The sequence below is a fragment of the Pristiophorus japonicus genome, chromosome 16 (assembly GCF_044704955.1).
Source record: "Pristiophorus japonicus isolate sPriJap1 chromosome 16, sPriJap1.hap1, whole genome shotgun sequence".
NCBI classification, from domain to species: Eukaryota; Metazoa; Chordata; class Chondrichthyes; family Pristiophoridae; genus Pristiophorus; species Pristiophorus japonicus.
In genome coordinates this window covers 128,453,420-128,476,677 of record NC_091992.1, presented here as the reverse complement: position 1 = coordinate 128,476,677, position 23,258 = coordinate 128,453,420, and the positions used below count along the sequence as shown (strand labels likewise).

The following is a 23,258-nucleotide window of genomic DNA, read 5'->3' as shown; positions in this document are numbered from 1 at the left end:
GGCTGAACAGTCCAATGCGAGAGCTACAGACCCAGGTCGGATAGACATTCATCGGGGGAAGGGGTGGGTGGGACTGGTTTGCCGCACGCTCCTTCCGCTGCCTGCGCCTGACCTCACAGCGTTGAGATTCAAAGAGCTCAACGCCCTCCTGGATGCACTTTCTCTACCAAGGGCGGTCTTCGGCCAGGGTCTCCCAGGTGTCAGTGGTGATGTCGGACTTTACCAGGGAAGCTTTGAGGGTGTCCTTGTAACGTTTCCGCTGCCCACTTTTGGCTCATTTGCTGTGAAGGAGCTCCGCATAGCGCACTTGCTTAGGGAGCTTCGTGTCTGGCATGCGAACTATGTGGCCTGCCCAGCGAAGCTGATCGAGTGTGGTCAGTGCTTCAATGCTGGGGATGTTGGCCTGGGCGAGGACACTGATGTTGATGCGCCTGTCCTCCCGGGGGATTCGCAGGATCTTGCGGAGACATCGTCGTTGGTATATCTCCAGCGACTTGAGGTGTCTTCTGTACATGGTCCATGCCTCGGATCCATACAAGAGGGCGGGTATTAATACAGCCCTGTAGACCATGAGCGTGGTGGTAGATTTGAGGGCCTGGTCTTCAAACACACTTTTCCTCAAGCAGCCAAAGGCTGCACTGGCGCACTGGAGGCGATGTTGAATCTCCGCATCAATGTCTGCCTTTGTTGATAAAAGGCTCCCAAGGTATGGGAAGTGGCCCACGTTGTCGAGGGCTGCGCCATGAATCTTGTTGACTGGGGGGGGCGGGTGCAGTGCTGTGCGGTGAGGACAGGCTGGTGGAGGCCCTTTGTCTTACGGATGTTAAGCGTAAGGTCCATGCTTTCATATGCCTCGGTGAATGCGTCGACTATATCCTGGAGTTCAGCCTCAGAATGTGTGTAGACGCAGGCGTCGTCTGCGTTCTGTAGCTCAACGACAGAGATTGGGGTGATCTTGGACCTGGCCTGGAGGTGGCGTAGGTTAAACAGCTTCCCTCTGGTTCTGTAGTTTAGTTCCACTCCAGAGGGGATCTTGTTGACTGTGAGGTGGAGCATGGCAGCGAGGAAGATTGAGAAGAGGGTTGGAGCAATGATGCAGCCCTGTTTGACCCTGGTCCGGACGTGGATTGGGTCTGTAATGGAACCGCTGGTAAGGATCACGGCCTGCATGTCGTCGTGGAGCAGGTGAAGGATGTTGAGAAACTTTTGGGGGCATCCAAAACGGAGGAGGACGCTCCATAGACCCTCATGGTTGACGGTGTCAAAGGCCTTTGTAAGATCGAAAAAGACCATGTATAAGGGCTGGTGCTGCTCCCTGCATTTTATCTGCAGCTGTTGCGCTGCAAAGATCATGTCCGTTATGCCCCGTAGGGGAAGAAATCCGCACTGTGATTCCAGAAGGAGCTCCTCGGCCACAGGGAGAAGACGGTTGAGGAGGACTCTAGCTGTTTTGTGGTGATACTTCATGAAATTTTTATCTCATTAGCAAAACAGTCAGCAACAAAATAGCCTAGTAAAAGGGATTGGATTTCTTGGTGCAGATTTGTGTGGTTTGAATGCATGCTACAGCTTTGCTCTGCAGTAAGATAATATCATCACAGGCAGTCCCTCAGAATCGAGGAAGACTTGCTTCCACTCCTAAAGTGAGTCCTTAGGTGGCTGAACAATCCAATACGAGAGCCAGAGACCCTGTCACAGGTAGGACAGATAGTCGTCGGGGGAGGGGGTTGGGTGGGGTGGGACTGATTTGCCGCACGCTCCTTCCGCAGTCTGCGCCTGACCTCTTCACGCTCGCGGCGTTGAGATTTGTGCAGTTTGAATGCACGCTGCAGCTTTGCTCTGCAGTAAGATCATATAAACAGCCGATCTATATGAGTACCATGTGTACCTAATTAGGGCGACATCTGTCAGTACTGTGGGTTGCTGCAACTGCCTGGGGATTTTCACCGAGTCAGCAGGCACCCAATCTACACTGAAATATGTCCTCGCCACTGTTGCTGGACTAGCTTTCTCTCTGGTCTGACCAATTTTGTTTTAGGTTTTTGGGTCTTGCTCCATGAAGTTGAAACAATACAAATATACAGGGTTTTACTATAATATTAACCCAAAACTATTGAACAGTTGAAACATAATGCTGTGTATCAATCTATAAGCACTTTACCTCTGCTGTTGCTCTCATCCTTGTTTCTTCCTATTTCTCCTTTTTAATTTTAACTTTAATTTTTCCTATCTGTGCATTGTATCCTAACCTTTTTTCAAATTTTTTTGCATTTTAAAATCTTGAATTTGTGCTTGTTTTGCTAACTCTCCCCACCTTCTCCCCTCCTTGAAAGTGTTGGGACTGTTCCACAGGTACCACTTTCTGTTTGATACCCAACCCAAGTGCCTATTGTTTATTTGTGAGCCAAGACAGTGACTGTTGGAAAGTTAATTGACTGCAGGAAGCAGAGGAAAATAGGAATAGTGAGACGATAAAAGGCGAAGGTCCATCTAGTTTGCCTTTGACCATCCTGTTAGTCACCTGATACAACGATAATGGAGTTGTTGACTAATCATAGCAATCAATCTATCAATTAGTCTACAACAGACCCAGACATGGGGTGAGGAAAACCTCCAGTGCTGGAGAACTTTGGGAATCACAGTTTCAAAGTCATCTATTCCTTCCAAGCATGTTACACTTACCATACGCCATGTCTCAAATCGCAACCCTGCCTGATCCTGTCCAAACAAGTGCACTTTACAGCAGGAATCACTGGGTTGTGATCAAGGGCAGGAATCTGCTCCATATCACAGGCCTGCTGCAGTCAGTGTTGACATCCGTCCTGCCCTCTGCCTAATCCCAGAATCAAATCTGGTATTTTCTGATCCGGCTGAGAAGCTAAGCTTTTAACTCGCTTTTTCAACCCATCAAATGGCAACGACACGAAGGCAGCCAGGGTTGTGCCTCGCACTGAACAGGAAGGAGCCGCTAACAGCTGAGTAAACCTGTCAGCAGCTCAGACAACGAGAGCCCAACCTGGTGGATTAACCTTTCTGTGGTGCGCTACAGTTTAGAGTATCAGAGTCCGTCTGAAACACGCTGACTTGGGGAAATGCTTTCTGTCGTAGGCTATATGTGAACTGGCGATTTCTACGAGGTATCGAGGCCCAGTTTCTGGCTCTGCAGAAAGGATTCAATGAGGTGATCCCACAGCATCTGCTGAAAACATTTGATGAGAAGGAGTTGGAGGTAAGTACTCGTTTTTTTTTCATGGTACTCAGCATCCAATTTAGTGTTGTGTTAAGGTTTCAGACATAAGTACCTGTTTCATTGTCCTGAAAAGGTACTTGTGGTCACTCAGTCTCCTGCTTGAAAGAGCGAATGGTAACCGTGGTTACCTTTGCACAGGTTGATTTTCACATCTGGTATGTTCATCTTTTGATGAGGGCGAGCTGTTGTAAACCATGAACTCTTTGCATTGTCCTTGCATGTGTAAATGTACGTTACAAGTGGATCAAAGCTTCTACCGATTGTAGAACTTGGCCATTTTAGGATTACACTACGAAACGTGTGTATCATTTGGGAATCACAGCTCCCAAATCTCGTTAGCAATCTCGTTGTGCGAGGCCCCTTGGGGATGAGTGACCATAATATGGTGGAATTCTGCATTAGGATGGAGAATGAAACAGTTCATTCAGAGACCATGGTTCAGAACTTAAAGAAGGGTAACTTTGAAGGTATGAGGCGTGAATTGGCTAGGATGGATTGGCGAATGATACTTAAGGGGTTGACTGTGGATGGGCAATGGCAGACATTTCGAGACCGCATGGATGAACTACAACAATTGTACATTCCTGTCTGGCGTAAAAATAAAAAAGGGAAGGTGGCTCAACCGTGGCTATCAAGGGAAATCAGGGATAGTATTAAAGCCAAGGAAGTGGCACACAAATTGGCCAGAAATAGCAGCGAACCTGGGGACTGGGAGAAATTTAGAACTCAGCAGAGGAGGACAAAGGGTTTGATTAGGGCAGGGAAAATGGAGTACGAGAAGAAGCTTGCAAGGAACATTAAGACGGATAGCAAAAGTTTCTATAGGTATGTAAAGAGAAAAAGGTTAGTAAAGACAAACGTAGGTCCCCTGCAGTCAGAATCAGGGGAAGTCATAATGGGGAACAAAGAAATGGCAGACCAATTGAACAAGTACTTTGGTTCGGTATTCACTAAAGAGGACACAAACAATCTTCCGGATATAAAATGGTCAGAGGGTCTAGTAAGGAGGAGGAACCGAGGGAAATCCTTATTCGTCAGGAAATTGTGTTGGGGAAATTGATGGGATTGAAGGCCGATAAATCCCCAGGGCCTGATGGACTGCATCCCAGAGTACTTAAGGAGGTGGCCTTGGAAATAGCGGATGCATTGACAGTCATTTTCCAACATTCCATTGACTCTGGATCAGTTTCTATGGAGTGGAGGGTAGCCAATGTAACCCCACTTTTTAAAAAAGGAGGAAGAGAGAAAACAGGGAATTATAGACCGGTCAGCCTGACCTCAGTACTGGGTAAAATGATGGAATCAATTACTGAGGATGTCATAGCAGCGCATTTGGAAAGAGGTGACATGATAGGCCCAAGTCAGCATGGATTTGTGAAAGGGAAATCATGCTTGACAAATCTTCTGGAATCTTTTGAGGATGTTTCCAGTAGAGTGGACAAGGGAGAACCAGTTGATGTGGTATATTTGGACTTTCAGAAGGCTTTCGACAAGGTCCCACACAGGAGATTAATGTGCAAAGTTAAAGCACATGGGATTGGGGGTAGTGTGCTGACATGGATTGAGAACTGGTTGTCAGACAGGAAGCAAAGAGTAGGAGTAAATGGGTACTTTTCAGAATGGCAGGCAGTGACTAGTGGAGTCCCGCAAGGTTCTGTGCTGGGGCCCCAGTTGTTTACACTGTACATTAATGATTTAGACGAGGGGATTAAATGTAGTATCTCCAAATTTGCAGAAGACACTAAGTTGGGTGGCAGTGTGAGCTGCGAGGAGGATGCTATGAGCCTGCAGAGTGACTTGGATAGGTTAGGTGAGTGGGCAAATGCATGGCAGATGAAGTATAATGTGGATAAATGTGAGGCTATCCACTTTGGTGGTTAAAAACAGAGAGACAGACTATTATCTGAATGGTGACAGATTAGGAAAAGGGGAGGTGCAACAAGACCTGGGTGTCATAGTACATCAGTCACTGAAGGTTGACATGCAGGTACAGCAGGCGGTTAAGAAAGCAAATGGCATGTTGGCCTTCATAGCAAGGGGATTTGAGTACAGGGGCAGGGAGGTGTTGCTACAGTTGTACAGGGCCTTGGTGAGGCCACACCTGGAGTATTGTGTACAGTTTTGGTCTCCTAACTTGAGGAAGGACATTCTTGCTATTGAGGGAGTGCAGCGAAGGTTCACCAGACTGATTCCCGGGATGGCGGGACTGACCTATCAAGAAAGACTGGATCAACTGGGCTTGTATTCACTGGAGTTCAGAAGAATGAGGGGACCTCATAGAAACGTTTAAAATTCTGACTGGTTTAGACAGGATAGATGCAGGAAGAATGTTCCCAATGTTGGGGAAGTCCCAACAGGGGTCACAGTCTTAAGGATAAGGGATAAGCCATTTAGGACCGAGATGAGGAGAAACTTCTTCACCCAGAGAGTGGTGAACCTGTGGAATTCTCTACCACAAAGTTGTTGAGGTCAATTCACTAAATATATTCAAAAAGGAGTTAGATGTAGTCCTTACTACTCGGGGGATCAAGGGGTATGGCGAGAAAGCAGGAATGGGGTACTGAAGTTGCATTTTCAGCCATAAACTCATTGAATGGCGGTGCAGGCTCGAAGGACCGAATGGCCTACTCCTGCACCTATTTTCTATGTTTCTATGTATTACTGCGTGCTGATTCTGAAGCAGCGGCCCACACTTGGACCGGTCTGCAATGTTGCCCATCCTCAGTGAGCACGTGGCATCTGTGCGTTTATCCCCCGCCACCTCCACTTCGTGATTTTAAATAAAATGAATTGAATTTTTTTAAATCTCAAATTTAAATGTTATTTTTCAAGTGCAGTGTTGGAGACAACCTGATTGTTCAGAGTTAAGTCAGTGCCTGAGCCATAAGTCCATGGAGTATAAAAGTAGGGAAGTCTTGCTACAGTTGATGGTGAGACATAAGAAATAAGAGATCACACCTGGAGTACTGCGTAGAGTTTTGGTCTCCTTATTTAAGGCAGTTCAGAAAAGGTTCACTCTGTTGATTCCTGGGATGACGGGATTGTCTTATGAGGAAAGGTTGGGCCTATACTCATTGGAGTTTAGAAGAATGAGAGGTCATCTTATTGAAACATTAAGATTCTGAGGGGGCTTGACATGATAGATGCAGCGAGGGTATTTCCCCTCTGGGTATCTAGAACTAGGGGGCATAGTTTCAGAATAAGGGGTCACCCATTTAAAATGGAGATGAGGAGGAATTTCTTCTCTCACAGGGTTGTGAATCTTTGGAATTCTCTATCCCAAAGAGCTGTGGAGGTTGAGTCATTGAATGTATTTAAGGCGGAGATAAACAGATTTTTGAACTGTAGGAGAGTCGAAGGTTATAGGGTGCGGGCAGGAAAGTTGGGTTGAGGCCAAGATCAGATGAGACAAGATCTTATTGAATGGCGGAGCAGGCTCGAGGGGCCAAATGGCCGACTCCTGCTCCTATTTCTTATGTTCTTTCGGAAGGGACCATGTTTGATCTCTGGCCTGTGTTGAGTAGAGGTGCAACAGTTGGGTTGGGGAAATGGATCTCTTTTACAGCCCAAGAAAGAGAGACTTTTAGAGAAAATAAGGTTGAAAATCAAAAGCTAAAGTAACCAGGAAAGTTTGAGTAGTCCTGTGGTATAGTTCAAACCATCGTAAAGTGCTTGTTTTATTAAAGTTGTGTAACATTTGTAGAACATGAACCACTTGGCTGAGGCTAGCAGAATTAAAGTAGGTTTATTGGACTCAAATAAAAAGTGAAACTGTACATTAAGGTGTAGTTACGGTAGTTAGCATACTTTAACTATGTAGATAATGGTCTGGAGAGTGTAAAGCTGTATCCATATGGTAACTTGGCTTGTTTTCTATTGACCGTTCCAGCTAATTATCTGCGGCCTTGGCAAGATTGATATCAACGACTGGAAATCAAACACTAGGTTAAAACACTGTACGCCGGATAGCAATATTGTTAAGTGGTTCTGGAAGGCAGTGGAGTCTTTTGATGAGGAAAGGCGAGCCCGGTTGCTCCAGTTCGTGACGGGATCCTCTCGAGTGCCTCTGCAGGGTTTTAAAGCATTGCAAGGTGAGTGTGAATTCGTGGCCATGTACAGCTGTGCAGTATGACGCAATGAAAGAAAACGTAAGCTTGATCACTTCTCTCTCTCTGGTCTGCCGGAGGGGGCAGGGGGAAGAGAGGTTTATTGGCTTCTGAACGTTTGCAAGGCATGCTAACTCTGGAGCTAAAATATTGCGACACTAGCAAAGTTTTTGCTAAGATTACAGCCCATTTTCAGTGTATTGATATTTTAAAGTGCCTTCATGTTACTGCAGGTGCAGCTGGCCCACGGCTCTTCACCATCCACCAGATCGATGCCAACACAAACAACCTCCCCAAAGCACATACCTGGTATGAGATCACTGTTTTGTTTTTAGTTTCTGGAAATGTTTGGTTTAATAATACTGCTGTCTTCAAGTTGCCTTTTGAATTGGAAAAAAAAAGAACTGGAGGGGGGGGGAAATGTGAGCAAAAAGCTCAGTTAATTAAAATGGACAGATTAGTGTCGCATAATGAGAAAGGTAATATCGTCGCGCAGTCAACCTATCCCATTAAATTTGTATTCGACTCGGCAGGAATTCATTAACGGAATGGGGAGGAATAGTCTTACAAATGGAATCTGCCATTAATAATTTTCTGTCATCATGCAACTCTGACTCTGGTTCCCTGGAGTGAGCAGATTACAGTGTCATGCACGGGAGTGAAAATTATAGCATAATTTGTACTGTGATTTATATCTGGCCAGTAAAGATTATGAAGACAGCTTAGAGAGATGTTATAGACAATAAGACAATGTAATGAAAAGAGTCCTGGAAAACAGCATTGTGTGCAATTATGTCAGAGACTATTGAGACGAATAAACTTTGAGGCGATGCAGCTGTGCCCTGATTTATAGCCTGTTAAAGAACTGGGCAGTGAAACACATTTCTTGTCTGTTTTCATCCTAGCTTTAACAGAATTGACATTCCTCCCTACGAGAACTATGACAAACTCTATGAGAAGCTGCTAACGGCCATTGAAGAGACTTGTGGGTTTGCTGTGGAATGACTACTTTGTGAATCATGGGACTTGTGTACGCACCTGTCAGTGAGGGCTTTCTCCTGCCAAGGTTCCAGCAGTGCTTGGAATATACAGGACGTCTTCCCCTTACTTAGCAAGAGGACAGCGAGAGGGATTGGCTGATTAGAGAACTTTGAGGAAACTGGTCACCTGGCGTTTGCCATGAGACTATCAGCTGCTAAACTAATATCTGGAAAATGACAGACTGCTGGCTTTTTATGATTTGACCAGTTAGCAGTATTCTTGATAGCATTTCTGATTTAAAAGACTACTACGACAAGTACTATTTTTAGTCATCTGTCTTAAGCCCATCTACTCCTTGCTAATTATTAATCTCCCCATGCATCATGATGTAGACTGCAGCAATCGGTACAACAAGCTATTGTTGGGCTGACGTGAGTGACTGACTGTACCATAATAGCACCTTTTTCCTACTGGTCGCTCATTTGGGTGCAAAGCTTAGAAATTATCGACAGTACAATAATTGAGCTTGTAAACTTAATATTCCAAATGGATTCTCAAATGGAAAATTGGCTGAATTTTTTTTTATAAATGTTCTTCCTGGTGTGCTCCAGACTTGAATCAATGTCTATTAATCCAGTTTATATATAATAATATATATAAATAAAATCATCACAGGAGAAACATTCCACTTCGTCTCAGCCATAACCACTTTTCCCCCAACTCCTCCCAGATTGAAGGGGAGGAATCTTTTAATGAACTGCATATTACCAGCCAACATTGCTAACTGGGAAGCTTCTTTTGTCATTTTTTTCCTTTTTGATATTGCATCAGTTATTTACATGACTTAAGGGATGAATACTCCTTTATTGTATATTAAAAGCGGCAACACTCTACAATGCGATGTTGGTTTGTGCTCCCAGGATTTTGTAACGTTAACTGAAGGGTGTGCATCGCATTCCACCTTTTTATCAGCTATAGCTGGACTGGGACAAACGTCATTGTATAGCCAGCAGCAACTATGAAAACAAAAATTAAAGACATAAAGTTGGAGAGCTGCCACCAGTTATGTTTTTCTATCCATGAATTATGACCTGTATATTAAATGGAGGCAACTCAAGGCCCTGGGTTGTTTTTTTTTTAAAAAAGAGTTTGAGTTCATTGTATTTTTTTTTGTAATTTTAATGATAGGAAATGTTCTGCAGATCCTATACATTCACATGAGTTTTAATATATTTATAACCTGTTGACATTCTTGTCAAATGATAGTATTTCTCTACTGGGAGCACCTGTTGATACAGCAATCTGATATATCTTGTTGCCCTGCACTGCTGCCTATCAATTGCAAGAGCATCATCCAATGGGAAAGTGTCCTGTAATGGTGCTTTGTACAGTCTTGGGTAAGGCGTGGACATAGAAATCTGAGGCTAATACTGTGATTATTACAACTTTTAAGTTAATTGTATCTTAACTTTTATTTTAAACCACTTTTTGCACATCTTAGGACTTCAGTTCTGTTGGTCTGTTGACGGCCCCCATCCCCTCCCCTCCCCTTTCCCTCCCGCCCTAAAGGAAAAGGTTGACAGCTGACATCCCAATACCAGAACGGAGTCCCCAATGGACATTTACATGTGTCCTCTTGATAAATGTCCAATGCACACGTGGTCTGTTTTCTTGATCTGTTTTGAAACCATCCATAACACTACGCCTAAGTTTGATCAATGGTGGATTTAAAATGGGCTGCGTACACAGAAGTAAAAGCTAAAATCAGCAATTAGAGTGTTGCTCTTGTAATAAATCGCATGCTTCATCATACAGCTGATAGCTCCTAGCATGCTCCCATTGCTTCACAGACTTGAAAAATGCTGTACAAACCGAATAATACGTTTTAGCAGACAGGAGCAGTTCACTGTGTGTAACACTTATTGGTTAATAGAATATTGTCTACCAGTTGTTAAAATCTTTTTTTATATAGATGTAATTAGTTTACAATTAACCCCTTGGCTTTACTTCCCAGTTCTTTTAAAACACCATATTTTATTTTGTGTTTAGGTTTTTCTCATTTTCATTTTATTTGTATTTATTACAGAGTGTTTTAGCGTTGTTAACACATTGTATTTCACCCCCGCTGTTACATGGGCTTTAATAATTAAAAAAAAAAACAACAAAAATAACTGTATGGAAGCAAACTTTTACGTATGTACCCATGCAGAATGAGCAATAAAGTGTATGCTGTTTGCACCCTCACAGCATAAACCGTTCAGTTTTATGTCTGCCTTCTGTTTGTTAACTGCTTAAGACATCCGACTGCTGTTAATCCTGAAACTTAATTCCTTCGATTTAATCCATACCCAATGCGAATTCATCAGGTAACTGCACTAACTAGTGAGCCATTCAGAAAGGAAAAGAGGCTGAGGTTTGATCTGAAGTCTGCTGTATTGACTGATCTTGGCCACAATTGATTTCAGTATCCCTGGTTTAAAGACGGGGTACGCACGCCCTTGATCACTATCCACTGCTGGTAAGTGGATATCAGGTAGGGTTATCAATGCTGCAGGAGTTTCCTGGAGTCTACAGGAGTTAAGTTTAATTTCCTGGACACCGCTGCAAGCAATCTGGGAGAAAATTCATTGGATTTTCAAAAAGTTTCCTTGGACACTTTTGTTTCTTAGTTATAAAAATTTGGAGACGGGGAGTGAGGGGGAAGGCTGTTTGTCTGGGGGAGGCTGTTGGGAGGTGGGGTGTCATGTGATGAAACCTCCAGGAATATGTCCAACCAGAGTTGGCGACCACAATGTCAGGTGAAAGCACAATTGTGCTTGCCAGGGCTGTATGGTTCAGTACCACAACATGTGATGTGTTTTCCCACTTAGCCAACTGGGGGAGCCCGTGCAGGAGCATCTTAGAACAAAAAGTACACCTGTTGCTCCTGACTCTGAGATACCACTTTGGCTGTTTCCTGACCACTTGATCAGAAATAATGGGTCTCCAGAAGACAAAGGGAAGACCTTCAAAAATCTCTATACCAGGTTGAAACTCCCTTATCCGGAACCCTCGGGACCTGGCCTGTTCCGAATGAGGGATATTTCCGAATAAGGGGAGGTCACGTGTTTTCAACGGTATACAAACCGAGGTGTCGGCTCCGAAGTTGGGTAAATTTATTTTTCACTGGTGCATGTGTCACCCGGCGGCCGGGAATGGTTCCGAACAAGGGGTGGTTTCAGATAAGGGAAGTTCAACCTGTATTTGTTTTCAGGCAAGAAAAATCTTCAAAGAGCAATATTTTCATAGAAAATGTATTGGCAATGTATCACTCCTGACACAATGGAGTGTTTTGACAGTCATGGCATTGTACAAATGGGCTGTGCCAAATTTTATGAAGCTGGGATCCCTTTAAATTACTTTGTTATAAAAGAAGAAAAGAAAGACTTGCATTTATATAGCACCTTTCAGGACATCCCAAAGCGCTTTACAGCCAATGAAGTAGTTTTGATGTGTAGTCACTGTTGTAAGGACTCCATCCCTCTCCCTAGTCCGGGGTCGGCGAGAGGCCTATAAAGGCCCGCGGGAGTCGAGCAGTTCGAGCAGTCAGTCGAGGAGGCGGGAGCTCGGAGCAGCGCGAGTACGGGGTCGGCGAGAGGCGTACCGGTGCAGCTACAGGGAGAAGGCAAAGAAAGAAACAAAGGTGACGTCACAGCCTAGGGGGTAAGTGATTGGCTGGTGATTGGTGAGTAGTTTTTCTTTGTCTTCTTATATCAGTCAGTAACTTTTAACATTGTTGTTGCCAATTTAAGTGTATCTAAGGGTTAAGTCATGGCAGGAGAGCTCGGTCGGGTGTTATGCTCCTCCTGTACCATGTGGGAACTCGGGGACACTTCCGGTGTCCCTGACGACTACGTGTGCAGGAAGTGTATCCACCTCCAGCTCCTGACGGTCCGCGTTACGGAATTGGAGCTGAGGGTGGATTCACTCTGGAGCATCCACGATGCTGAGAATGACGTGAGTATCACGTGTAGTGAGTTGGTCTTACCGCAGGGAAAGGGTCCACAGCCAGCTAGGGAATGGAAGACCAGCAGGAAGAGTAGTGCAAGGAAGGTAGTGCAGGGGTCCCCTGTGGTCATCCCCCTGCAAAACAGATACACTGTTTTGAGTACTGTTGAGGGGGATGACTCATCAGGGGAGGGCAGCAGCAGCCAAGTTCATGGCACTGTGGCTGGCTCTGCTGCACAGGAGGGCAAGAAAAAGAGTGGGACAGCAATAGTGATAGGGGATTCAATGGTGAGGGGAATAGATAGACATTTCTGCGGCCGCGACCGAGACTCCAGGATGGTATGTTGCCTCCCTGGTGCAAGGGTCAAGGATGTCTCGGAGCGGGTGCAGGACATTCTGAAATGGGAGGGAGAACAGCCAGTTGTCGTGGTGCACATTGGTACCAACGACATAGGTAAAAAAAGGGATGAGGTCCTACGAAACGAATTTAAGGAGCTAGGAGCTAAATTAAAAAGTAGGACCTCAAAAGTAGTAATCTCGGGATTGCTACCAGTGCCACGTGATAGTCAGAGTAGGAATCGCAGGTTGGCGCAGATGAATACGTGGCTTGAGCAGTGGTGCAGCAGGGAGGGATTCAAATTCCTGGGGCATTGGGACTGGTTCTAGGGGAGGTGGGACCAGTACAAACCGGACGGTCTGCACCTGGGCAGGATCGGAACCAATGTCCTAGGGGGAGTGTTTGCTAGTGCTGTTGGGGAGGATTTAAACTAATATGGCAGGGGGATGGGAACAAATGCAGGGAGACAGAGGGAAACAAAAAGGAGGCAAAAGCAAAAGACAGAAAGGAGATGAGGAAAAGTGGAGGGCAGAGAAACCCACGGCAAAGAACAAAAAGGACCACTGTACAGCAAAATTCTAAAAGGACAAAGGGTGTTAAAAAAACAAGCCTGAAGGCTTTGTGTCTTAATGCAAGGAGTATCCGCAATAAGGTGGATGAATTAATTGTGCAAATAGATGTGAATAAATATGATGTGATTGGGATTACGGAGACGTGGCTCCAGGATGATCAGGGCTGGGAACTCAACATTCAGGGGTATTCAACATTCAGGAAGGATAGAATAAAAGGAAAAGGAGGTGGGGTAGCATTGTTGGTTAAAGAGGAGATTAATGCAATAGTTAGGAAAGACATTAGCTTGGATGATGTGGAATCTATATGGGTAGAGCTACAGAACACCAAAGGGCAAAAAACTTTAGTAGGAGTTGTGTACAGACCTCCAAACAGTAATAGGGATGTTGGGGAGGGCATCAAACAGGAAATTAGGGGTGCATGCAATAAAGGTGTAGCAGTTATAATGGGTGACTTTAATATGCGCATAGATTGGGCTAGCCAAACTGGAAGCAATACGGTGGAGGAGGATTTCCTGGAGTGCATAAGGGATGGTTTTCTAGACCAATATGTCGAGGAACCAACTAGGGGGGAGGCCATCTTAGACTGGGTGTTGTGTAATGAGAGAGGATTAATTAGCAATCTCATTGTGCGAGGCCCCTTGGGGAAGAGTGACCACAATATGGTGGAATTCTGCATTAGGATGGAGAATGAAACAGTAAATTCAGAGACCATGGTCCAGAACTTAAAGAAGGGTAACTTTGAAGGTATGAGGCGTGAATTGGCTAGGATAGATTGGCGAATGATACTTAGGGGGTTGACTGTGGATGGGCAATGGCAGACATTTAGAGACCGCATGGATGAATTACAACAATTGTACATTCCTGTCTGGCGTAAAAATAAAAAAGGGAAGGTGGCTCAACCGTGGCTATCTAGGGAAATCAGGGATAGTATTAAAGCCAAGGAAGTGGCATACAAATTGGCCAGAAATAGCAGCGAACCTGGGGACTGGGAGAAATTTAGAACTCAGCAGAGGAGGACAAAGGGTTTAATTAGGGCAGGGAAAATGGAGTACGAGAAGAAGCTTGCAGGGAACATTAAGGTGGATTGCAAAAGTTTCTATAGATATGTAAAGAGAAAAAGGTTAGTAAAGACAAACGTAGGTCCCCTGCAGTCAGAATCAGGGGAAGTCATAACGGTGAACAAAGAGATGGCAGACCAATTGAACAAGTACTTTGGTTCGGTATTCACTAAGGAGGATACAAACAACCTTCCGGATATAAAAGGGGTCAGAGGGTCTAGTAAGGAGGGGGAACTGAAGGAAATCTTTATTAGTCGGGAAATTGTGTTGGGGAAATTGATGGGATTGAAGGCCTATAAATCCCCAGGGCCTGATGGACTGCATCCCAGAGTACTTAAGGAGGTGGCCTTGGAAATAGCGGATGCATTGAGAGTCATTTTCCAACATTCCATTGACTCTGGATCAGTTCCTATGGAGTGGAGGGTAGCCAATGTAACCCCACTTTTTAAAAAAGGAGGGAGAGAGAAAACAGGGAATTATAGACCGGTCAGCCTGACCTCAGTACTGGGTAAAATGATGGAATCAATTATTAAGGATGTCATAGCAGTGCATCTGGAAAATGGTGACATGATAGGTCCAAGTCAGCATGGATTTGTGAAAGGGAAATCATGCTTGACAAATCTTCTGGAATTTTTTGAGGATGTTTCCAGTAAAGTGGACAAAGGAGAACCAGTTGATGTGGTATATTTGGACTTTCAGAAGGCTTTCGACAAGGTCCCACACAAGAGATTAATGTGCAAAGTTAAAGCACATGGGATTGGGGGTAGTGTGCTGACGTGGATTGAGAACTGGTTGTCAGACAGGAAGCAAAGAGTAGGAGTAAACGGGTACTTTTCAGAATGGCAGGCAGTGATTAGTGGGGTGCCGCAAGGTTCTGTGCTGAGGCCCCAGCTGTTTACATTGTACATTAATGATTTAGACGAGGGGATTAAATGCAGTATCTCCAAATTTGCGGATGACACTAAGTTGGGTGGCAGTGTGAGCTGCGAGGAGGATGCTATGAGGCTGCAGAGTGACTTGGATAGGTTAGGTGAGTGGGCAAATGCATGGCAGATGAAGTATAATGTGGATAAATGTGAGGTTATCCACTTTGGTGGTAAAAACAGAGAGACAGACTATTATCTGAATGGTGACAGATTAGGAAAAGGGAAGGTGCAACGAGACCTGGGTGTCATGGTACATCAGTCATTGAAGGTTAGCATGCAGGTACAGCAGGCGGTTAAGAAAGCAAATGGCATGTTGGCCTTCATAGCGAGGGGATTTGAATACAGGGGCAGGGAGGTGTTGCTACAGTTGTACAGGGCCTTGGTGAGGCCACACCTGGAGTATTGTGTACAGTTTTGGTCTCCTAACTTGAGGAAGGACATTCTTGCTATTGAGGGAGTGCAGCGAAGATTCACCAGACTGATTCCCGGGATGGCGGGACTGACCTATCAAGAAAGACTGGATCAACTGGGCTTGTATTCACTGGAGTTCAGAAGAATGAGAGGGGACCTCATAGAAACGTTTAAAATTCTGACGGGTTTAGACAGGTTAGATGCAGGAAGAATGTTCCCAATGTTGGGGAAGTCCAGAACCAGGGGTCACAGTCTGAGGATAAGGGGTAAGCCATTTAGGACCGAGATGAGGAGAAACTTCTTCACCCAGAGAGTGGTGAACCTGTGGAATTCTCTACCACAGAAAGTAGTTGAGGCCAATTCACTAAATATATTCAAAAAGGAGTTAGATGAAGTCCTTACTACTCGGGGGATCAAGGGTTATGGTGAGAAAGCAGGAATGGGGTACTGAAGTTTCATGTTCAGCCATGAACTCATTGAATGGCGGTGCAGGCTAGATGGGCTGAATGGCCTGCTCCTGCACCTATTTTCTATGTTTCTATGTTTCTAGCATCAATCTAACGGTGATCAAAACTGTTCACAACCTCGGGGGTCATATTTGACCCTGAAATGAATTTCCAGCCACACATCTGCGGCATAACTAAAACCGCCTTTTTCCACCTCCGTAACATTGCTCGCCTCCGCCCCGCCTCAGCTCTTCTGTTGCTGAAACCCTCATCCATGCCTTTGTTACCTCGAGACTTGACTACTCCAACTCACTCCTGACCAGCCTCCCACATTCCACAATACGTAAACTTGAGGTCATCCAAAACTCAGCAGCCCGTGTCCTAACCCGCACCAAGTCACGATCACCCATCACCCCTGTGCTTTCTGACCTACATTGGTTCCCAGTTAAACAATGCCTCGATTTCAAAATTTTCATCCTTGTTTACACATCACTCCATGGCCTCGCCTTTCCATATCTCTGTAATCTTTTTCAGCCTCAACCCCACATGATGTCTGCGCTCCTCAAATTCTGGCCTCTTGAACATCCCTCATTTAACTGCTCAATCGTCGGTGGCCGTGCCTTCAGTTGTTTGGGTCCTCGGCTCTGGAACTTCCGCCCGCCTGCCCTCCCCCCCCCCCCCCCCCTACTCTTTCCTTCTTTAAGACGGTCCTTAAAATCTACCTCTTTAAACAAGCTTTTGGTCATCTGCCTTAATTTCTTTTGTGGCTTGGTGTCAAATTTATCTGTTTTGTCTTGTAACACTGTTGTAAATAAAGCGCCTTGGGATGTTTTACTACGTTAAAGGCGCTATAAAAGTTATTAATAATGTAGGAAACGCAGCAGTCAATTTGCGCACAGCATGCTCCCACAAACAGCAATGTGATAATGACCAGATAATGTGGTTTTAGTGAATGGAGACATGTGGTAGTACTTCACATTGAACGTACTTAGAATCCTAGAATGTCACAGCACAGGAGGAGGCCATTCAGCCCATCTTGTCTGTGCCGACTCCGAAGCGCTATCCACTCCCAATCCCACTCCCCTGTCCTTTTCCTCGCAGCCCTGCAACGCTCCTTTTCAAATATATATCCAATTCCCTTTTCAAAGTTACTGTTGAATCTGCTTCCACCACCCCTTCAGGTAGTGCATTCCAGATCATAACTCGCTGCATTAAAAAAAATTCTCATCTCCCCTCTGGCTTTTTAGCCAATTAGCTTAAATCTGTATTCTCTTGTTACCAATCCTCCTGCAAGTGGAAACAATGTCACGCTCTTTATTCTATCTCAAAATCTCATAATTTTGAGCCCATTTATTAAGTCTCCTCTCAACCATCTCTGCTGTAAGGAGAACAAACCCCAGCTTCTCTAGCATCTACATAACTGAAGTCCCTCATCCCTGGTAACATTCTATAAATCCCCTCTGCACCCTCTCCAAGGCTTCTCAAAGTTTGGTGCCCAGAACTGGACAGCTGAGGCCTAACCAGTGATTTATAAAGGTTTACCATAACTTCCTTGCTTTTGTGCTCTCTGCCTCTACTTATAAAGCCATGTATGCTTTTTTGACAGCCTTCTCAACTCGGTCCTGCCCCTTCCCATGGTACAATTCTCCTTTCATGAGTTGTATATTGATCAACGGTTGGTTACTTCCTGATAAATGAGGTATAAAGATGTCAATTTTTAATTTCTTCACTTTGATCATATATTGATCAATAAATTGACACACACAAAAAAGCCACAAACTGAATTAAGCCGAAACATTTATTTCACAGCATATAATTATAGCATATAAATAAAGTAACAAGGAAATTGGAGTGACTTGAAGGCTGTGATGTGTTCTTGGGTATCATATGGCTATTCTATATACACCAGGCAAGCCCTTATTGTCTGTTACTGTTTCGATTTTGATTTTCTTTTGACCGGATTTAAATAATCACTTAAATCATTAATTTATAATTCTTCCCACCCCCCAAGTGCTGTGCATGATCTGTGCATTAAATTAGGATCATTGGGAGAATTGATCACACATAGCTAAAGATTCTTAACTCCCAACCAAGTTTCCTTAAACATACATTCAATAATCTTTTTTACATAATTACAAAGTAACATATGAAGCCATACACTTAAATATTTCTGTGCCTCGACAAATAAAATAATTCATATGTAGTTCACCCATCTTGTGTACATCATTGAACAAAAGTTCTCCGATAAGTAGCATTGCATCCGAATGGGGTTACTGATTCACTTTTGTTTTTGTTTTTCCAAGTCTTGAAGAAAAAATGGAGACCAGGAAGGAAGATGGAAGATTTTTTTACAAAGTATTAGAATTCCAAAGTATTTACAGCACAGAAAGTGACCGTTTGGCCCAACAGGTCTATATCCATTTTTATGCTCCACTCGAGCTCTTTCCACCTTTCTTCATCTCGCCCCAACAAATCCTATTCCTTTCTCCCTCGTGCTTATCGAGCTTCCCCTCAAATGCATCTATACTATTTGCCTCAACCACCTCTTGTGGTAGCAAGTTCCACATTCTAACCACTCTCTGGGTAAAGATGTTTCTCCTGAATTCCCTATTGGATTTATTAGTGGCTATCTTAAATTTACGGCCCCTTATTCTGGTCTTGCCCACATGTAGAAACAGCTTCTCTACGGCTACCCTATCAAACCCTTTCATCATCTTAAAGAACTCTATCAGGTTACCCATCAGTCTTCTCTCTTCTAAATCTTGATGGGTATAACCTCTCAATTCTGGAAATCTAGTAAATCCTCTTTATATGTTCCCAAGTTCCTCAGTATCCTTTTTATAATAGTGTGGTCTAACCAAGGTTCTATACATTTTATAATGGAGAATAACTATTTTGAAGCACGCATCATTTCAGTGCCAAGATTGAACCCTATTATTCAGCAAGGTGGTACCTCGGAGATTTGCTAGTGAAATGTGGGCTGCTGAAATTGTGAAAGATTGCATGAGGCTAACAGGATGGGCAGATAGGGAACAGATGCAATTAAATGTGCAAAAATGTGAACATAATTGATGTTGGAAGTTAGAATAGTGAATAGAAATATACCTCAAATTGTAAGGTTTTAAATGGAGAGGAGTAAGCAGAGGGGCCTTGGTGTGCAGATAGAGATGATTAAAGATAGCGCTGCATAACCTTAAAAAGGAAGCCGACATCAATTATCGATACATTTTTGGATTCTAAGGGAATCGAGGGATATGGGAATCGTGTTGGAAGGTGGAGTTAAGGTCGATCATCAGGCATGTTCTTATTGAATGGTAGAGCAGGCTCGAAGGGCCAAATGGCCTACTCCTCCTATTTCTTACATCCTTAAAAGCAATTGGGTAATGTTGAACTTATCCATGACCTTTTGTACATAATACTCTTTTAAAAGCAGAACAGTTTTGGAAGGATATAAAGGTAACAAAGGTTTCACTCGAGTATTGCCAATTACAGTTATGAAGAGAGATTTGAGAGATTAGAGCTTTTTACCCCACTGGAATGGAAAAGGATAAAGTTAACCTGATGAAGTTCTGGAATATTATGATGAGGCAAATAGTGATGTTGTTTTCCACTGGTCGATGAGATGGTAACAAAAGGGCACAGATTTAAGGTAATCACAGAATTAAAGCAGACTAGCGGAATTAATCTTTTCACTGAGGGTGGTTAAAATGTGTAATTCTCTGCCACAAACAATTGTTATTTTATATTGTCCATAAATTAGTTTTAAAAAGAAATATTAAAGGGTATGGGGAATGAGCAAAAGTGTGGGATTGAAGTAGATGGCCTGTGGGGGAAAAAAAGTATGTGCAGAAACTTGATGGGCTGGATGGCTCATGCATGCTATTTCCAGAAATGTATGTTACTTTTTGAGCATTTATACAACCAAATAAAGTCAGGTATCAGATCTCCAAGCTAGGAATGCCTATCATACAAGCTGTATCTATTGTCCAGAAATAAATGGCACCAGAAAATAGATGTGTATTGGTTGCCATGCACTCTATTTGGACTCAAGTCTTTCAAATAGATTCCTCAATATCCAAACGGATACTCGCATAGTAAGGGTGGGGGAGAGGGGGTATTGCAAAGAGCATCTGGCAGGATGTTATAAAAACAGCATTCCATCACTGCAATAGCCACTTTCCTGCACCATGTTGGGCCCTGCCATCTAGCTTTGTTGAGCAATGCAGACATGAGAAATTATAGCTGTGACTTTACTGTCAAAATGACTCATTTATTTTCCAATATTTCCTCTTCGAAGCATGATGGTGGTAGAACTTACACGGAATGGGAACTATTGTATTTTATTTGGTGTATTAAGCACTAAATCTTTCACATCCCACCCCTGTCATCACTTTACCTCCACAGTACTATTGTAAATAATGCTCGTGTGTAGCTACCATTGAAATGGGGTTTTGTGTTTGTAAATATTTTTCAGTAAGTGGTTTCCTTTGCAAGCTCCTGGTGCTCTTTTTTAAAAAAAACTGATTAAAGCAAAAATTGTATTTCTGCTCGCGTGTCTTCGATTTAGCTCTTTATTGGGAAATTGAAATTTAATCCACCTCTTAACTCTTCCAAAGGGATGGTAAAACCATTGGGTAAAGGTGAGCATCACTTGTTTTAACTATCAATACAACTTTCTAATGGTTGGAGTGAGGCCCAAGACAGTGACTCTCCCTTTCCTCTCTAACTAAAGTTGTACAGGACCTCCTTTTGCTGATCACACCCAAGTTCTTGGCTACCGTTGTCACTATTTCAGTTTGTTCCTTCACTTTGATGTAATTGTAGCCTCCAGGTTTGACACTTCCTTCAGCTGGGTTCTAAAAGTATCCCGTGCAACCATTTTCACAGTAGAGGTGAGGTGGTTGCCTGAGGCAATTTACTACTGCTATAATCCTGTCCCTTCAACAGTGGTGTTGATTAATGTTGAACGAAGGAAATAAAAACACGCATTTCACTACCACTTAATATCCCAAATCACTTTACAGCCAATGAAGTACTTTTTAAACATGTAGTCACTGTTGTAATGAAGGAAATGAGGCACCCAATTTATGCACAGCAAGCTTCCACAAAGTGATTAAAACAGATGATCGGGTTGTTTAAGGGATGAATAGGGGCCAGAACACTCGGGATAACTTCCCTGCTCTTGATAGTGCCATGCTCTCCTGAGAGCAGACAGGGCCATGTTTTAACATCCCGTCCAAAAGACAGCATCTTTGACAGTGAAGCACTGCTTCAATACTGCACTAGCATGTCAGCTTAGATTTTTGTGCTCAAGTCTCGAGAATGTCCTTGCTCCTCTTCAAATAGTGCTGTTGGATCTTTATCACCCTAAACAGGCATGTAGGTCTCTGCAAGACAGTGCGCAACACTGGACTGGTGTGGGATTTGGAACACAACCTTTTCACTGGGGTGTACATGGCAGACAAACAGCAGTAGTGATTCATGTGACATTAGGAACCGTCAACAAATGAAGCAAACAGTGCAGCAGATGCATCCAGTGCATGGCCTTCAATGCCCAGGCAGCTCATGGATTTTCAGTTAAATTTGTTGCCTGAATGTTTGGAAAAGGCAGCTTTTAGTGCTGCTGTTCCATTAAGCCAGAACATTGACATTGGATCAATAGTTTGGGATAAATGCAATTCATTAGAACATGAACTTAAAACACATCTTTAGCCCTTGACAAAAAGCTCAGTGCAATAATATCAGCCTGTGATGCAGTTTTACCAAAGTCCCATAAACCTGGTGAGTAGAATGGCTGAGCACTGGAGCTTTTCATACGAGCACTTTGGAATGAAGTAATAATATCCCTACTAAATATGCAAGCCTAAAACAGACTACCTAAAGTATTAGTGAGAGTTTACTTAAACACCATTTTTAGAAAAAAAATTTAATAAATTAGTATCAAACATGATCATGTAGAAAAGTTAAATTGTTAATACAATTGCCCTTCAACATACACTAGTAAATTTGTATTATCCACTGTACAGGATAAAAATGTACAAGGTAATTTTTGGAACAAAAACTTTACAGCATTAGTGTCACACCATCTTGTAAACATCCATACATCCCTGCTGCCATGTACAACAAAAAGATTATTTTAACATGACAGACAACCAGCCAGTGTTTCAAGACCCTGACATATTGTAAAATGATCTACCCATTGATCCAGCTTAACAGTGTGGAAGGGTAGCAATTATTAAAGTAGTATTTATATTAAAAACTAATCTCCGGAGCCAGCATCGTGCACAAGTGAAATGTCTTCATAGAATGCAGTGATGTCAAGTTATTGAGCCTGCAGCCCACTAGTAATTATTTATCATCTGTTCCTATTTAAATTTGTTGGTTTGAGGATTTATTATGATGATGAGCCTGGCAACAACTTGAATCTCTCTGTACACAATTCTGCTCCAGTTGAATGCATTTCCTGTATTATGTACATCTGGCCAGGTTGACCAACAAAGGCATTTGTCTGAGGTTTTGGGAAAGTTCTGTTGTGCTTTGGTTACTTGAGCCCTTTGAAAAGGTGCCCAAGAACTCATTCCTCAGACGAGGAATGTTTATAATGGAGTTTTGCTGTACTGGAACGATGCCATCTTGAGTTGGCGCTCCAATCTTTCAGCCTCCAATTCCCTGAAGTACAGGTCATCATCATCACGAATGATCATTTCCTGCAGTTCCTGGATCTCCTTCTCCATCTTTGCACGTAGTTCTTGCTTCAATTTTTGGAGTACCTGTAAAGATTTAAATAGCATAAGCAACTTAAAATTAGCCCCCTCAAACTAGAGCCAGGGATGCAAATTTTCATCTGAAATCCTCCTCTACTCTCAGCAGGTAGGTTGTTATGGCAGTGATTCAAACATCGTATTGGATTATCTACTGCTTCATTGTGATTTAATCACATTGCTATTTAAGACAGTGAAATACAATGGTAATGGAGCTAACCATTTTAAAAATGAAAGTTACTCTGAGGTTTAGCCTTTGAGTCTTCAATATCCAAAGTTCTGTTACTGGAAAAAAAAAGCAAATGCAGAAACCTCCAAGCACCCTAATGAAATATTGTACTAGATGACACCTCACTACATATGTAAACATAGAAATCTACAGCACAGGAGGAGGCAATTTCAGCCCATTGGGTCCATGCCAGC

The 23,258-nt window shown here is 43.4% G+C and overlaps 2 protein-coding genes across 2 annotated transcripts in view; one reads left to right on the top strand and one right to left on the bottom strand.

Annotated features, from left to right (window-relative positions):
• The window catches only part of smurf2 (SMAD specific E3 ubiquitin protein ligase 2), a 237,643-nt gene extending 227,040 nt beyond the window's left edge, over positions 1-10,603 (top strand). Inside the window, exons 18-21 of the mRNA XM_070857868.1 lie at positions 3,109-3,229; positions 7,140-7,341; positions 7,590-7,665; positions 8,262-10,603. Coding sequence (XP_070713969.1) covers positions 3,109-3,229; positions 7,140-7,341; positions 7,590-7,665; positions 8,262-8,361 — 499 coding nt within the window. The 3' untranslated portion in view covers positions 8,362-10,603. The remainder of the gene's footprint in view (positions 1-3,108; positions 3,230-7,139; positions 7,342-7,589; positions 7,666-8,261) is intronic.
• Positions 10,604-17,858: 7,255 nt separating this feature from the next.
• LOC139226230 (centrosomal protein of 95 kDa-like) overlaps positions 17,859-23,258 on the bottom strand; it is a 59,185-nt gene continuing 53,785 nt past the window's right edge. The window contains exon 22 of the mRNA XM_070856852.1: positions 17,859-22,844. Within this exon, the coding sequence (XP_070712953.1) occupies positions 22,671-22,844 (174 nt within the window). The 3' untranslated portion in view covers positions 17,859-22,670. The remainder of the gene's footprint in view (positions 22,845-23,258) is intronic.